Raw genomic sequence first — 17,692 nt, forward strand, 5'->3', positions numbered from 1 at the left:
GAGAGAGAGAGAGAGAGAGACTTGCAAGCTGTCAAGGCCAGACATAGACTCAGAGACAGGGACAGAGATACAGCGACAACAGAGACAAAAACAGGGGAGACAGAGAAGTGGACAGATAAGATATGGAGACAAAAACAGTGAGACAAAGACAAAAGCGACAGACTAACAAATGCGCGGAAGTCATACAACATGGCGGAAACTAACTGGCAGAAGCAACGGATATTGGACATCAATGAAGGGATTAATAAACAACGTCAGAGACCGAGGTAGTCACAGGGACTCAGATTTAGGGAAGCATACATGTACGTCACTGTGAACTGATTTATAGAATCAGCTAAAAGAGAAACACAGCCTTTATATAATAGCCGAAGTGAACTTAGAACGAAACGTACAATTTATTTAGCTCGGAGACACTTGCTCAAAGAATATTCTGTAGTCTATCGACATCGACATTGAAACGTTTGTAGAATACTGTCATCGACATTTTTTTCAAAGTAACTGTTAAATTCCGTTGACACATGGTTTCATTATCGTAAAGCATCAATTGAATACAACAATCATACCTTCACCAGCTTGCACTAATAATATATACCCTTTCTTTAAAAGGCGAAATGTAATGAAATTATGATGTTACTTTCATCAAAACTGTTTGAAATTGGGACATTTGCAAAAGTTTATTCTAGCTGGCCACCCCTCGCAATGCCTATTATCGGCAAGGTGGCATAATAATGTATTTACAGTGTCAATTAATCACTTGCTGTACTTGTGTTTATACAGCTGTCAGTAAACAAAGAATCCGGCCCTTGCATGATGGGAAATGGTGTTATTATGTATATTCAGGTATGCAGCTTACTTGACAATACCCGATCAAAGTGTCAGAGTACAATGTATTCTGCACTCTGGTCGCCGTGTGTAGAGGTCAAAAGGCACTTTGCGGCTGTTTCAACCAGTTCACACCGCCACTTATCTCGTGTGTTGTTTATAAACATTGTCGGCTTTGTTTTAGTCCAGATCGTTGGGGACAACGTAACAGATCACACACTGTAGCCCAAGAAAACTTTGGCTGGAAGATACACGTGCGGTAAGAAATCTTATTCAGCGATTTGATATATGATGAGACAAGAATGAATTTCATAATTTCTCCCTGAAATGTGCTCCACGATTTCGCTCGATTACAGTCGTGTAGCAGTAAATGAACGCCTTTATAAAACATAGTAGACATGATAAGACGGAATGTCACTCCAACAGCAGATTTGACAAACTTTATATTTTGCCTTTTCCTTCTTTCTCTCTGCACCTCGGGCGAACACATGATAATTTTCGTCAATTTCATTGGTTGTATGAATAAACCCTACATCAAAAAACAATATTAATTTTCTTGGAAGACGAAAGTGCAACTGTCTTACGTGAATTGATACAATCAAACCTTCTGAAAAAGGCAATAGCGTAGGTGCCCTTTTCAAGTATTAATAGAGTGCAAATGCTTAGTCATCTTAATCATCTTGTGTCTACCGAATATGATTAGTTTTATAAGTGCAGTGTAGAAACAGCCTGTCATAAGTCAAGCTTCTAATGTTTCCATCTGCATCTTTGTCTTAAGTTCATGAAAAGAAATAACAGGCATACATGACAAGAACACCGTAGAAGTGTTACAGCACTTAAGTGATTTAAGTATCTAGTAAACTACACTTCAGGACTGGCATTTTAAAGTGCAGAGAATTTGTGATTTTATTGTATCCTGCAATGCGAAATAAATATGATCGCTGATAAACGCAGGTGACGGACGTTTGGAGGCTTTTGTACATACTTAAGCCATCTAGCACACTATCTCTGTGTGTGGGAGACTTCCTTCGATAAAATCGCCTTAAGTAACATGACTTAGTGTTTACAGTTGGAATTCGGATTCTTTGACGCTGTTTTTCGATACAGCTATTAACACATAAGATTTATCGTAAAATTCTTAAAAATATTGTGTATTATGTTACAATTTAATGATGACAAGCCCTGTGCATCCATCCAAAAAGATTTGGTTCCTTTCTGCCTTCCGCTGCTGTTTCGCTAGTTGCCATTCTCGGTATGTAATTTGTGGAATTCTGACAAAAAATAAGAAAAGAAAATCCTTTGTAAGTATTGTATTTTACAGTAAACAACAAACCAAAATAAATAATGATCAAGCAATTTTATCACATGTTACCTTCTAAAACTTAACTGCGCCACTATTTTGGAATCTTGCCACAACCAATCTCTTAACCTGTGAAGTCTGACATTTGGATTTGTATTGCAGGTATACACTTTGTGTATGATGAATATATTTTTCACAGCTTTATTATTGAGTTTGTGCGGAATAGTATGTCAAGAAGTGTTGGCTTTATCTCCCTGTGATTTTGAATTCAATGGTAAGTAAACATCTCAGATCGCAAAATCTTTGTGACGTGCTACCCTAGGAGTCGATCTCTTTCTGCCCCTTACACGCCCATTTGAGCAAATGTGACATCTTGAGCTAGGGAATACTTCATATACCTTCATACTGTGGACATTTCTCCCGTTACTGGTTATACTTGAATGTTAGGTGATTGTCGTGTTATTCTGATATTTAGCGTTACCAGCGAATTTCAGATGATGCTATATTCAAGTGAAATTATCAACGACAGATAATGTACATTGATACTTTTTGTAGATCTGTAGTTATTCATTAGATATAACGAAATATTCACTGCGTAAATGAGGCTGAATATGAAAAATGTATACATCATCAGAACTTACATAAGAAATGCAATCAACAGACAGTAAGAAATACTGCTATCTGTGCACAATCATGGCAACAGTAAGGAAGGCAACTTGTATAAATCTTTCTGTCAAATTCTTGGTTGTGATCGCATTAAAGCTTTTAACTCAGCACGAACTGGCCCGAATCGCCACCTGTGTGACGTAGAACAGGACGGATAAGAAATCCGAATTACTGTTCTACGTCATCAACACGGAATTATTTTTCCTGCACTTCGCCGTGACGCGTTCATGCACAGACCGATCATTACGAAAAGGTGATGCGATAAATTCAGAAATGTCATACCCAACGAAATTTCGAGTCGGTAAAGCCTTTGTAGCTATTCCAAAGAATAGAAATTAGAATGAAGGTGCCGTCTCGGCTAGCGCTCCAGTCTAGTCGTACGAACGACTAAATATGGAACCTTGAACGTTGCGATAAACCCGAAAGCTACACCTCAACTGAATTCAACTGAATAAATAAGTACTGTATGCTCTTCGGAAAGCGACATAGAAGGCAAAAAACATCAGATCATTCAACGAACAACAAAAAGTTCCTTCATCACATAAAAATTCCGTAAATTCTCGATCGGAATCGAACCTGCAGCATAGCGCTGTAGTGAAGACATCAGCTGTCAGCTATAGCAAAACTCTGCAGTGCAGCTCTATGGATGTATTATCGAAAGCTGACTCGGACAACAGAACAGAGTTTCCGTCAAGTGACAAAATTTGGAGGTATCTAAGGGCGAGATATGTGTCACTGCAAACATCAAAATTTGTTGGACATAGACATTGTCGACCATGATCGGGACTGACGAGTTGACACCGGCGGAGACTGGTGTTGACAGCCCGTTGTGGCTACGTACTTAGTCTTGGTCACAGTGGATGCCATCGAACTGAACTTCTCGGGCTCGCAAATATCTGAAGCTCCTGATATTTTGAAAGCTACGACACCTACTACAAGAAGATCTACTGTTACGATCTTGTTGTTTCTTCCCTTCATAAACACATTTGAAAATGTTCTAAATAGCTCAGGTATATTACAATGGCTGTCAGGCGCAAGTGCAGTGAAGCCCCCCCCCCCCCCCCCCCCCCGCCAGCCGATTGCAGACTTCCTTTGGCGTCGGGACAGCGCGAGACAATTATTAAAAAGTTCACGTGACCGAATCGTATGTGTTATTGGTTAATATGGCATCCGGCGTATCACGATTTCAACTTGATCGGATTTAATGAAAGTACTCAGTAACATTTGCATATCTCTAGGGCGTTGGGCCGTTTACTCATTGAAAGAAAGTAATCCCTGGAAATAAAACCTAAATCATTTATTTTGATCCATCCACATCAAACGAAAAGTAAGACTGTTCATTTTATAAATATATAATCCCATGAAAATTTTTTCTCTGTTTGTCATCATCGTGTACCCGTGTTTTTCGCGAAAATACTCGTATATGATGACGTCAAACAGAGAAAAATTTCATGGATTATAAAGGAAACACAAATAGTCATTATCTATGAAGTATGAACTAAAGTTAAGTGAATTATACTAATAAAGATCTCAATATCACCTTAAACATCTAGGATCTCGTGCTATTGGAAACAACGTTCTGTCAATACCAGTCGATTATGATGTGACTGTTCAGAATGGAAAGGACTTGATTTTGATTTCTGGCATCGATGTCATGGAAGATAGAGAAATATGTGTTACACGAAAAAGATTGGGTAGGTAGTAATTTTGTATGATATAATCAGTCAACAGATATCTGTTTTATCAACCACATCGAAGCACTAGTTAAGAAGATACTGTATAGAATTTGATTTCGAGGATGGTTTAGACATACTTTAAATACTCGTCTATATCAAATATGAGTGATAGAAATGTTTCAAGAAAGATTAATCTAGATAATGTTATCTCTTTACTGTTTTTGTCCAACCTGCTTCTGAACAGATGACGTCATTGTTATTGGTTGTACCAGTGGATCTTCGAACGCAATTGACTACACAGTTGCCGGCCACAGTCTCACAGAATACAAAGGATCCTGGAGTCTTAACATTTACAACTTACAGAGCAAACACAGCGAATCAACATACACATGGAAATATAGTGACAACGATGACGTCATTGGAGAAACTCGTATTCGTGTTTTTGGTAGTGTATGAACCTTATTCTCAAGATATATAATTATAGCTATTTATCTCTTATTGTGCAAATACCCACCAATGGCCATCGGACACGTGAACAACACTTACAGAACTGCTATGGGAGTGACCATAGCAAGATACGGAAAAGTCAATTTGCAAAAGAAAAAAATATATACATCGAGAATTCAAACTAATAGCAACGATGTCATTAAGGACATGGGATGAATTATATAAGAAAACGTATATGAAAAAGTAATGAGAAAAACAAAGGAAAATAAAAGATTTTTTAGTTCTGATTCAAAAGTCAGCAAGCTGGCTAGAGACGAAGTTCGAGAAAAACGTTCCGGGTATATAAAGGGTGCAGTATCGACTGAAGAGGGATTCAATTTGTCAACCCTACGACTGCTTTACACTTACAATCACGTGATCTGTTTTGGGTATCATAAAACTGTCAGTTTGCTATTATTAATTTATCTGATAATTTGTGTTCAGTTCGGTACTAGAGGTACACATATAAAGATGCCTAAACGAAATGTGACATACCCAATAGCGTATTTTACTCATTGTTGTTTATTTATTTGTAGATAAGAAATCTTCGAATATTCAGGTGACATCCTATGGTGGAAGGAATATGTCTGTCATATTGGAACTCAACGCATTGAATGCAGTTGACATCGGGTTTGAGAGCACTGAGAAAGTTGTCTTCTTTTTCACGAACATTAATGGATCTGCCGCTGACTGTCACGTCTCTGAGGGTCGTCCATCTATCTACCCTATACACTGCCACAATATTCTATCTATAAACTACATAAATGTCTCTAAAAGTGATATGCAGGATATTTACCATTTGACGGTGACGACAAATGCAACAAGCGAACCCCGAAGAACTGCCATAGACTTTCAAGTTCAAGGTAATGATTTCAAATCATCTAAAAGAATGACACAAATTGAATAATGTTTGTTTTTCTTCACAGAACGAAGCATTACGATTGTTTGATTGTCTTCCTTTTTACATATGATACGATATGCTCGAACTGACGAAGTAAATTATGTTAAAATGTAACCTGGCAAACATGGCACGCTGCATTATGCACACCTTCATCTCATCATATATTTCTTTCGTGAACTTAGAACCCCAAATATAGTAATGATCAGTGAATTACAGATTATTTCAATGCTGTGGTAAATGTTTCTTTTATTTAGTTTTCTTTTCTGGTATCATTAACTGCCATCAGGGGTATCGGACTGTGTCTGATATGGATTGAAACAAGTGGTTAAATATAACGAAAGCCATAGACGAACTTTCACACGTTAACCCAGCTTTACATACAGGATGAATTAAATTTTTGTCAAAGCATGCATGACTGTCTTTGCGCGTCCTAACATGTTGATGCTTGGTTGAGGATAAACACTATTATTCATCTCAATTCCTCTTCAGGGACACAGCAACCTGAAGCTTTATTTCCTGTGGTTTTGAATTCATTGGTGAGTAAAAACGCAGATCGCCAAATCTGTATTACGTTCAATTATATGAAATATACTGCCCTCTTCCTACCCTTCCCTCATTTTCAATGTCACTTCTCCCAGAATTCTCAAAACACCTTCATATTAAGGACATTTCCTCTGCTACTGTATCTACTTGGATGTTAAGTGACTGTCTTGTAATCCTGAGACTGCGCATAACAACGAGTTTCAGATTGTATTATTGCCTCGTGAAATTCATCGGCAAAAGAAATTGTCAGTCGATATATATTCGTAGACATGTCGTCAACACATTAGATTTCCCTAAATATGTCTTCCGTGTGGATGGGCCCTGAATATGAAACACTGGTACTTCATCAAGACCCACACAAGAAATACAATAAACAGGCAGTGATAAATACATGCTTCCTCTAGAAATTATAGAAAGTAAGAAAACATGTCAGTAATATTTTATCTCATCTTGCATATTGAACCAGAGTCTCAAAAGGAACATGCACAAATGTAATTCTATACACATTTTTGTATTGAAATCTTGGCCGTAAACTTTAAAACGTAACGGTCATAGTTGATGAAAAATGAACTAAATGTATATGGGAATTATCCTAATAAAATCTCAATATCACCTTACATATTTAGGATCTCGTGCTATTGGAAACAACGTTCTGTCAATACCCGTTGATTATGATGTGACTGTTCAGGATGGAAAGGACTTGATTTTGAATTCTGGCATCGATGTCATGGAAGATAGAGAAATATGTGTTACACGAAAAAGATTGGGTAGGTGTTACATGTCAGATAAAACCTGGTAACAATTGTCCCTCTTTATCACCTACATTAAAGCACTAATTTATGGAGATGCAATTCTAAGATCTTGATTTACTGGTCATCTTAAAACGAAACTTTCAATAATCGTCCACACCAAACATGAACGATAAAATGTTTGAAAGAAGATGAATCTACCGTTCTATTATTGTCCAACTTGCTTCTGAACAGATGACGTCATTGTTATTGGCTGTACCAGTGGATCTTCGAACACAATTGACTACACAGTTACCGGTCACAGTCTCACAGAATACAAAGGATCCTGGAGTCTTAACATTTACAACTTACAGAGCAAACACAATGAATCCACTTACACATGGAAATACAGTGACGACGGTGACGTCATTGGAGAAACTCGTATCCGTGTTTTCGGTAGTGTATCAAATCTTATTCTAAAGATACATAATTGTAGTAATTTACTTATGAGGCATATACCAACCGACGGTAGACGCGGGTGAAACTTACACAATCACTATAGAAATAAACATAACAAGAAATACAAACTCCAATTAGTTAAATAAAAAGGAACGATACAATGATAGCTAAATTTATGACCAAAATAAATAAGAAAATATACATTGCAAAGTCAAAGTAGTGGTAAAAATGTCATTAAACATGTGAAATCTTATAAAAAAGAAAATGGATATTAAAAGTAAAAGAAAAAGACAGGAAAATGAAAAAGTATATTGAGTCGGCAGGCTAGGTACAGACGGTAGTAGAGAAGAATATTCCAGGTAAGGGGAGCAGTCACGATAGAAGAGAAATCCCATATGTCTAACTTACGACTGCTTTACTCTGATAATCATAAAATCTAATTTGATTGCAAGTTTTTTTCATTATTGTATACAACGATCAGTGGTCAGTTCAGTAGGCCTACTACTTAGTACACCGATTCAGCACTTGAAGTACGCACATAAAGTTTCCGATTTATAACGTCGAAATACGGGATATTTCCTAATTGAGTTTTCAAACAGTATTTAATACATTCGTTTTTATTTGCAGATAAGAAATCTTCGAATATTCAGGTGACATCCTATGATGGAAGGAATATGTCAGTCATATTGGAACTCAACGCATTGAATGCAATTGACGTCGGGTTTGAGAACACTGAGAAAATTGTCTTCTTTTTCACGAACATTAATGGATCTGCCGCTGACTGTCACGTCTCTGAGGGTCGTCCATCTATCTACCCTATACACTGCCACAATATTCTATCAATAAACTACATCAATGTCTCTAAACGTGATATGCAGGATATTTACCATTTGACGGTGACGACAAATGCAACAAACGAACCTCGAAGAATTGCCATAGACTTTCAAGTTGAAGGTAATGATTTCAAGTCATCTTAAAAAAGAGTGAACTCGTTTGAATAATGTTTGTTCTGTTTACAGACCGAAGTATTTCAATTACTCTTGTTTTATTATCTTAATTTTTACACGTGATACGATGTGATCGAACTAACGAAAAAAATTATTAAAATGTAACCTGGGAAACATAGCCCGCTTCATTATGTATTCTTTTATCCCTTCATTTTTATTTCGTGAACTTCCAAGCCCAAAAGTAGTAAAGCTAACGGTCATTGTACTGCTGTTCATTTCAATATTGTGCCAATTTCGCATTCGTTTTGTCTTTTCAGAAGAGAATTACGCAAATCTGAACATTATTCGTCATCCATCATTCCATGGTGACATTGCTATTCTACAATGGAGCATAGAATATATTATTTTGACTTCAACATGGTTTTTCAACAATTCCAAAATCGAGGTAGGGTTTTACAGTAAGCACTGTTCTCCAGTGCGCAGGAGAGAAGACATTTTGAAAAAAAAAATTGTTAAATTTTCATACCATTTCAACGCTTTTTATCTGGACTGATCGGGAACGTACTTACTCATATTTTTCCCGATTATACGTTCAGTGCGTTCAACGCGCGAAGAATTCCTAGTATTTTGACGAACAGAAAAGATGCACATACAAATGGAATCACTAAACAAACTGAACAAAGAAAATTGTGAGACAGCTCGTTTTATCTGGTGGCAGTCAACACGAGTAAATGTCGTGATAATTTTTGTACAAAGGGTACAAAATTATGAACCATCTTACGATAAGTTTTTGTAGTGCTAATGGTATAACACTGAGAGCACGATTGTAAAAATTCTGTGACGTCTAGGTATGCATTTCTCTTCATTTTCCAGGCTGATGAGAGACATTCAACCGTGGACAATGGTACTTCAGGTACTTTAACAATTCATAATGCCAGCGAAATTGATAATGGTGTCTATCACTGCCAACTTAGAGTTCGCTTCGGCATCATTAACTGCCCCGTGGCAGATCTGACAGTGCCTGGTAAGTATTGAAACAAGTGGTTACATATAACTCAAGCCAAAGACTACTTTTTACCAGTTGACCAAGCTTTAGACATACTATAGGGTGAATTAAATTTTGATCAAAAAATGCACGACTGTCTATGCGTTTTGATGTTTGGTTGAGGTTAAACACTATTATTTGTTTCATTTCCTCTTCAGTGACACAACTTGAAGCACGTGATTGCAAATATCGATTTGCCGAGTTAATTTCCGTTGTTGTGTTGTTGATTGTATCTATGACTGTAAACGTGTTCCTAGGATATCGTTGCTGCGTGAGCAGAAAAGAAATGAAAACAGGTTTGAAATTTTGTGAATTGTCTAGACCACACACACACACTCTCTCTGTCTCTCGCTCTCTTTCAATATCCATCTTTCTAAGTATCTATCTAATTATCTAAGTATCTATCTATCTATCTATCTATCTATCTATCTATCTATCTATCTATCTATCTATCTATCTATCTATCTATCTATCTATCTATCTATCTATCTATCTATCTATCTATCTATCTATCTATCTATCTATCTATCTATCTATCTATCTATCTACCTACCTACCTACCTATCTATCTACTATCTATCTATCTATCTATCTATCTATCTATCTATCTATCTATCTATCTATCTATCTATCTATCTATCTATCTATCTATCTATCTATCTATCTATCTATCTATCTATCTATCTATCTCTATTTCTATAGATCTATAGATCTATAGATCTATAGATCTATCTATAGATCTATAGATCTAAAGATCTTTCATATTACATATATCTATATACACAATGGCATACAATTTAGAAATGTTGAACAAGAAATAATTTGATTTTGTTGCAATATAATGTACGAATAATAAACACATTTACAAACTTGCGATCAGTTTAATACTTTGAAATTAATTAACAGCTGCTCTCTCTCTCTCTCTCTCTCTCTCTCTCTCTCTCTCTCTCTCTCTCTCTCTCTCTCTCTCCTCTCTCTCTCTCTCTCTCTCTCTCTCTCTCTCTCTCTCTCTCTCTCATCTGTAGGATATGTATCATCTGTGATAGTTCACATTCACAGCTTAGTCGACTATGTTGTCGATAGAAATACTATATTTTAATATTCAGTTTTTCATTTGACACTTCTCTGACAGATGTATACGCTTGGTAGTTTGTTTTCCTTTGTATTTACTTTACGTTTGTTGTATGTTATCTCTCTATAAGACATTTAGTATTTCGTGAGAATTACATTTTTGATGTCAATTGGCATCAAAGGAACATCAAACTGTCCCTGTGTTTTGCAGTGGTTCAATTCTTTCTATTTGATTCACTTATCAAGCATTGTTATCATTTGAGAATTGAAAGTACTTCTAAAGCATGTTTATTATAATTTTCAAAACAGCAAACGTGACATTTCAATAACTTTCTATGGATAATGCATTTTTGTAAAGAAGTGGTGGATGAACAATTACAAATGCATTTTAATATGCATAGTATGACTTGCTAATTTTAATATTTTGTGCAAATTCCGAAGAAAATGTAAATTAAACTAATAGAAAATTACAGATTATATTTTTTTCAGATTTTATCGAAATAAAGTATTAACATCATATTGAAACATTGCCATTTCCCTGTTGTGTTTTTAGAAACAAAGTATCCAATTTTCTTCTCAATTGCAATGTAAGAATAGGACAGGAATCCTGACCCAAGGTTGCTAAAGTTTCACACTGCCTCAAAAGAGGGATAAAACTGCAGCAAGTGTAAATGGGGTGGCCGACTAGCGTGAAATACAATACTCGTTAAGATAAAAACTGCAAAGTTAAAACAAATACAGTAAAATACTAACCGACCAGCAGGAAATAAAACACTTGCAAGGCAGAGACTAAAATGCGCAGACGTTTCGGCTGCAACCTTTCCTCAGTACTAAAACTCGCTAGAAAAACGTGAAAACGTATATTTGACGCGTTTGATCGTTCTCTTGTTTTTCTAGCGAGTTTTAGTACTGGGTATGTGCCGCCCGAATGAGTTTCTTGATTGGGTCGATTTTTCATCCAGAAAAAACCTTAACAAGGGTCGATAACAAAGCAAATGTCCCATGCTTTAGGAAAACCTCCACGTGCAACAGAATAAAAGTGAAAAATTAAGCAAATCATAGACCCTAATGAGCAAATCCCTAATAATGCATCGTATTTTTGGAATGAACATGGGCAGATGTTTTCAAATTGGGCGGCAAACCCCCGTGTGAAAATATCAAGAGTACCCCCCCCCGCGGTGGCTAATGTACCAACAAGATAAACTTTAACTCGTTTGATACATGTAGATATTGTAAACACGTGCACGCATATCGGGAAATGCTGACAATAGCAACATTTTGTGAACTATGAACTCTTTATCCTTATTGTTGCGAACAACAAACTTCGTACATTCGGACTACTCAGCGTTGAAACAATAAAGAAAGGTCAAAGAACTAGGTTTCCATTCTTGGCTGTATGGTTAGCGCATGCACAGTGAGTGTATTTCTAATCACGCCACGTCTAAACGAGGTTTTGTGATAGGTGTAACATTTTTCAAGGTTGTTAACGTGATCACCGTGCTTTTCTGATATTTTCTATTTTAAATCAAAAGTCAAAGATACTAGTGACACTGAAGTACTTGAATTAATATCAATCATTTTCATTTCTTTTAAACGTGCTTTTCATTGTAAAGCTGTTGTAGTTTTGTCTCTTTACTCTAATAAAATGAAATATATACAATTCAGTAATGTTCCACATCTGTTTTCTTGGTCAACTCTTTGCAGGCAAAAAACTCTTTATGCAGCCAATCTCATCCCCCGGATAATGAAGATATGTTCCAAATTAGGGCAGAGTAAGTCGAAGGAAGACGGTATTCCCGTATAATGAATCTGCATCTACACCGGCAGTGTATACAGTATTTTATCAAAGGTCTTATGGATATTTTATACCAATCTCATGGGCGTACACTTCCTAAGCACTACCATACGCAGTTTTAGGAATGGTCAATTGTACATGTACATTTTAAATATTTCCACTTAGTCCAGATTATTTCCTTTCATAACGTAGCACAGATTATCAGAATAATATGGGTTTAAATGTAAGGAAACAAATTTTGAAGTTTTACTGAGTTAGAACTGTACTCAAAGGCGACTCTTTGCTTATCAACGGAACCCAATTGAGTAGATGATCAACGACTGGTATGGCCTTATTAAAATTAACGAACAAGTCACCGGTATCGAGATTGGGCAACGTGACGGACATTTATCTCGATGACATTGCGAAAAGAGAGAACAAACAGCACGCCTATACACAATATTAATAGAAAATTCACTTACGTTCACATAATGGATGTGAAAATATTACCCGTACATATCATATTTTAATATTTCAAATCATACGTCTCATTGGACAATATGAAAAAATGCCGACAGCACTGAAAATTATATGCTGGCAGTCTGGTCATGAGGATCTGTAAAATTTCCGGTGCTCTTAAAGTCAGTCTTTTCACACTCAAAGTGACACGTGATTTGATATGACGTGATGAAAAAGGTTTAAAGTTCATGGCACAGACATACCTTGTGCCTTACAAAGTGCCAGTACAAACTACAGCAGCATTTTTCCGCCAAAAGCTTCGAAACTCCACCCAAACCGCTCATACCCGGAGAAACAGAATCAGTAAGTAGGGCATCAATTCTTATCACCTAAAATTATAAGTTACTTCATGTAGGCTGAAAATGTCACCAGACTATTTTTCTCAGCCCGCAAAATAGGATTAGTTCACATGAAATATGGTATATAAAATCAGCAAGCGGCTTTTCGAATAGATAATTACAGTAAAGCATATCACCAACTTCGTCGTTGTTACAAGTTGGTGACAAGTTGTTTGACAGAAAAACGACTATATCCGATATCACTGATTTTACCGAAGATCTCAAAACAAATCGGACCCAAGACTCCATTTTTTCCAGAATAAGGTATTTTACCAAGAGGTACGTGTAAACATGTGACAGAGACAATGAAGAACCAAAACAAAATCGAGCGATTTTTGAGAGAGTTTGTCTAATATATCGCTTCCATTGAATTCCATACTTTTACCTTTCGTTGGTATTAAAACGTCATCAATACAGATTTTCATGTTTTAATGTGAAGAACAACGGTAACGCCCAATTATTATTGTGGTCGCAACGAATCAATACATCCAATGACAGAAAAAACATTATTAAATGTTTCGTTTCTATCTTCACCAACTTTACCAGGAAATGACATTAGTGTGTTGTTGTGTAAAGTGAATGTCTGCATCTTGCTTCATATATTCTATAATCGTGTATTATAGAAATTTTCTGCTAAGGCTCATAAATCAGGCTTGTTATTTAGCAATTCCTGCAATGTGCAGTGTATGAAAATCTTACTACGTGGATGACTTCAGTTTGAGTTCCACATTCGATTTTTAACACAACGTTTTAGGAGTTATCAGCTGGCGTGATAGTGTCTCATCTCTGTGGTACTATAGGCCTTGGTGACGTCGTGTAAAGCATCACAAATTTCCTAAATTGGGGTTTTGGACAATTACGATTACTGTCAAAGCAAAATGTGCTAAAACATTATTTATGATTTGTTTACAGATATGTTGGAAAAAGTTTATGTTGTACTGGCAGTCATCGTCATGACAAAGCTAAACATTTCGAAGGCTCTGTCTCCCTGCCCGAACAACTTAGGTAAGCAACATATTTCTGTTGAAGAACAGATTCGTTAGTGTTTACAATTTCGATCGTGTTTTCTGGATGCTTTAATTGATCTTCGTAATTTCTACTTTAAAATATTACACATGTTATCTGTTTGTAATGAAAAATGGCTCAAACAATTTGTGCATACTACTATTTGTTAGGAAATATACTAAACAATGTTGGCATTCGATTGGAACATTCCAGAGTTCAGAAGAATGAATGTGATTTAAGTGACACGATGAAAATTGTATGAACAATTATTTAAATTATTTATCACCAATTTTACAGGTGCTGAAGTCGGAGAAAGCGGCGAAATTATAGTTGATCGAGATGTAGACATATATACGGCAAGTGGGACATCAATATTCTTAAAAAGTGGTATTAGTGAAGAGTTGGAGAATGATGAAAATTTGTGTGTTAATGTATCGATGACTAGTGAGTATGTGTTAGACGTCATAACCTGAGCTACAGGCAAATATCAGCAACAAAAGATTACTGACACTTTAGTCCGATTCATGATTTTCAGATTCATGATATATTCCTCCGAACTGTTCGATATTAGTTGTTTTTCTATTTGCTACATAGAAACGCATGTTCTTTCAAGTTGACTTATTTTAGTTATTTATCTATTTGTTGATAGCAGTATAAAACGTACTGATCTCTATTGTATCGCCTGTCAGCATTTCAAGAAATACATCTTCATGAAGAAAGACTTTGCGTAATTGACTACAACGATAACAACAGAAACTTCGAGAAGAGAGACGGTGTTTGGCAGCTTCGAGTTAACGTGATGAAGCCTTTCTTCCAATCAACATACAGATGGTGGTTGTCTTCCAAAAGTTCACAAATTATAGCTCAAACTACCATCTATGTGCACGGTAAGTAAAACACCTAGGCCACATTTTATTTGAGTACCACTGACAGTCTGGCGACCTTTAATCTGCCTCGCTTTCAAAACATAGATAGATAGATAGATAGATAGATAGATAGATAGATAGATAGATAGATAGATAGATAGATAGATAGATAGATAGATAGATAGATAGATAGATAGATAGATAGATAGATAGTATATATAGACACAGACTCATACATAGATACATAGATACATAGATACATAGATAGATACATACATACATACATACATACATACGTACGTACGTACGTACGTACGTACGTACGTACGTACGTACGTACATACATACATACATACATACATACATACATACATACATACATACATACATACATACATACATACATACATACATACATACATACATACATACATACATACATACAAAACAATGTAGCCTATTATGCAAGTATGATGCTGTTCCTCCTCTTTCTTTGTATCAATATACATGATAAATGTATGTTCAGTGACAGAACTACATATTACCTAAACTTTTTATCATGCTTTTAGAAAGAGAGTGGCTTTCCTAAACTATCTGTACTGGTATTACAGTGTACATTAATAAATTAATCATGTCATTTATATGTGATATTGTTACCGTTTAGATAGCCTTCAAAGTGACTTTGAAAATAATCAGCAAATGATGGTCAGGTATGGCAGAGAAGTCGTTGTAGTCATGCCTATGTCATACGATAATGCCATTGACGTCGGATTTGCGGATGTTAATGGTCGTTATTACTTCGATTTGAAAAACGTCAACGGTGAAGGGCGAGAGTGTCATACTTCAACACGAACATATTCCCATCTTGAAGAATAACTCTCTCATTATAAATTTCAAGAATATCACACGTGAAGACCAGAACAATTATGTTTTGACTGAGACAATCGGACAAGGATCGATTGAGAGATATAGCAGAAGTATATCCCTCTATGTCATTGGTATGTGGAATTGAAATCATTATCTTCAACCTGCATAGAATGGTTTGCATTGTGGTGAATTTACCAAATTCAAAAGGACAAGCCTGCAGCTCATGCATATACGAATTCATAGGACAATGAAGGGTAAAATGATGCGATTTCAATCAGATGAAGATGACGTGTCTGTAATATGTTTACCTATCAGGCTGTCCTACAATGAATTGATGAAGGGAATTTCCGATACTGAAAGTCTATTCAGAACATAAAGTTAGTCAACAAAACATTATCTCTGTATAATATGATTACAAACTTTTTTGGCAAAAAATTCAGATCGAAGGGTGAGCAGGGGTGATAGAAGAATAAAAGGTTTTTTGTCTTCCCATTGAAGACATTTACTTCAAAAGTTTTCGTTATTTCCAGGAACGAAATCCAAGATTAGTATCGATGCAAGTAAGGCGTTTGAATCGACATCTTCTGGTAAGTAATAACTAATATTCGCGAGGTAATCATTGCTCTACTAAGATCCAGTACAGAATGGTAGTGTCCGTTGCTTTGAGATATAGCGCTTATCATAACTTAAACAGGTACCGTTAACTACTAACTGCATTCATCGCTCACTATTTTATAGGTTATATCATCTGCCTTTGATAATCGAAACACAATACAACCAGGCATTAAAAGACCGGGACATTTAGCAACTTATCGTGATAACACAATCGACGGAATGCATGTAAACTTTGAACCTCCGTCCTTTTGTTCTCATTTCAAGTACTATTTAATTATTACAATAAAGATGACATATACTTTTCGTGTCATTTCTTTAACATATTTTCTTAGAACACATGTTTTATTCTGTCAAACTGCAAAATTTGATTTGAATCAGAAATCTACATTGTAAAACATTTTCTTCGCTTTTTTCGGAGCCAACAACTAGATTACTGTAACATTTTATTTCACTGAAAAATATTTCTGGATTTCTATTCGTAAATTGCAACATATTTGATTTATTGACAATTTCCGTACACCATTATCATAGCTTCATTTGCGACGTCGGTAACACAAACCATTGTGACCACAGCTCGAGAAACTCTTGAAGAAAACACAGCAAGATGATGAAGTCAAGATAAACAAAGCCTACATAGTTCTTCTGTCAGGATTGGTTGTGAGCACCATGATTGTAGTCATTGCGATAGTAGCGGGGACATGGAAAATTCGTCGACAGAGGAAACAACCAGTAAATATATGGATTGGTCGGGGTTTTTTTTAATTAAGGACATGCTTATTATGAACTCATTCACAAAAAAAATTACGGCAATTGTGATCATAATGTGGATGCCCGTCTAGACGTATTTGACATATCCTTCTAACTGTAATTTATGAAAATGAATTGACAAGAAAAACTTATGCGGTAATTTTAACTATAGTTTTTACTTACGAAAATTTTGTTTAATTTTTGCTTGACAGTAATTACCTTTAACTGCTTAGCAAACGTTCCTTTCAATAACGTATAAGCTGATAGTGGAAACAGTGTATTGACAGTGACCAATTCTCCTTTTTAACATCTATTAG

The 17,692-nt window shown here is 35.9% G+C and overlaps 1 protein-coding gene across 2 annotated transcripts; it reads left to right on the top strand.

The window, feature by feature from the left end:
- Positions 1-855: 855 nt before the first annotated feature.
- On the top strand, positions 856-12,307 carry LOC139133727 (uncharacterized). 2 transcript variants are annotated; one of them, XM_070700494.1, is made up of 13 exons: positions 856-1,081; positions 2,285-2,396; positions 4,342-4,482; positions 4,709-4,909; positions 5,487-5,813; positions 6,341-6,387; positions 7,021-7,161; positions 7,378-7,578; positions 8,209-8,535; positions 8,846-8,973; positions 9,402-9,552; positions 9,732-9,869; positions 10,599-12,307. In XM_070700494.1, the coding sequence occupies exons 7-13, from the start codon at positions 7,122-7,124 to the stop codon at positions 10,670-10,672; spliced, it is 1,059 nt and encodes a 352-aa protein (XP_070556595.1). In that variant the 5' UTR covers positions 856-1,081; positions 2,285-2,396; positions 4,342-4,482; positions 4,709-4,909; positions 5,487-5,813; positions 6,341-6,387; positions 7,021-7,121; the 3' UTR covers positions 10,673-12,307. The 2 variants fall into 2 exon arrangements, with proteins under 2 accessions (XP_070556595.1, XP_070556594.1); XM_070700493.1 differs by lacking the exons at positions 4,342-4,482; positions 4,709-4,909; positions 5,487-5,813; positions 6,341-6,387 and having other exon boundaries at positions 1,010-1,081; positions 10,599-11,166.
- The last annotated feature ends 5,385 nt before the right edge of the window (positions 12,308-17,692 follow it).

This window comes from Ptychodera flava, chromosome 5 (assembly GCF_041260155.1).
Source record: "Ptychodera flava strain L36383 chromosome 5, AS_Pfla_20210202, whole genome shotgun sequence".
NCBI classification, from domain to species: Eukaryota; Metazoa; Hemichordata; class Enteropneusta; family Ptychoderidae; genus Ptychodera; species Ptychodera flava.

Excerpts from the sequence above, each read along its gene's own strand:
- LOC139133727 (XM_070700493.1), top strand. The coding sequence starts at position 2,300 with ATGATGAATATATTTTTCACAGCTTTATTATTGAGTTTGTGCGGAATA. Across the intron at positions 7,162-7,377 it reads TGTTACACGAAAAAGATTGG|ATGACGTCATTGTTATTGGC; the intron begins GTAGGTGTTACA and ends GCTTCTGAACAG. Across the intron at positions 7,579-8,208 it reads AACTCGTATCCGTGTTTTCG|ATAAGAAATCTTCGAATATT; the intron begins GTAGTGTATCAA and ends TTTTATTTGCAG.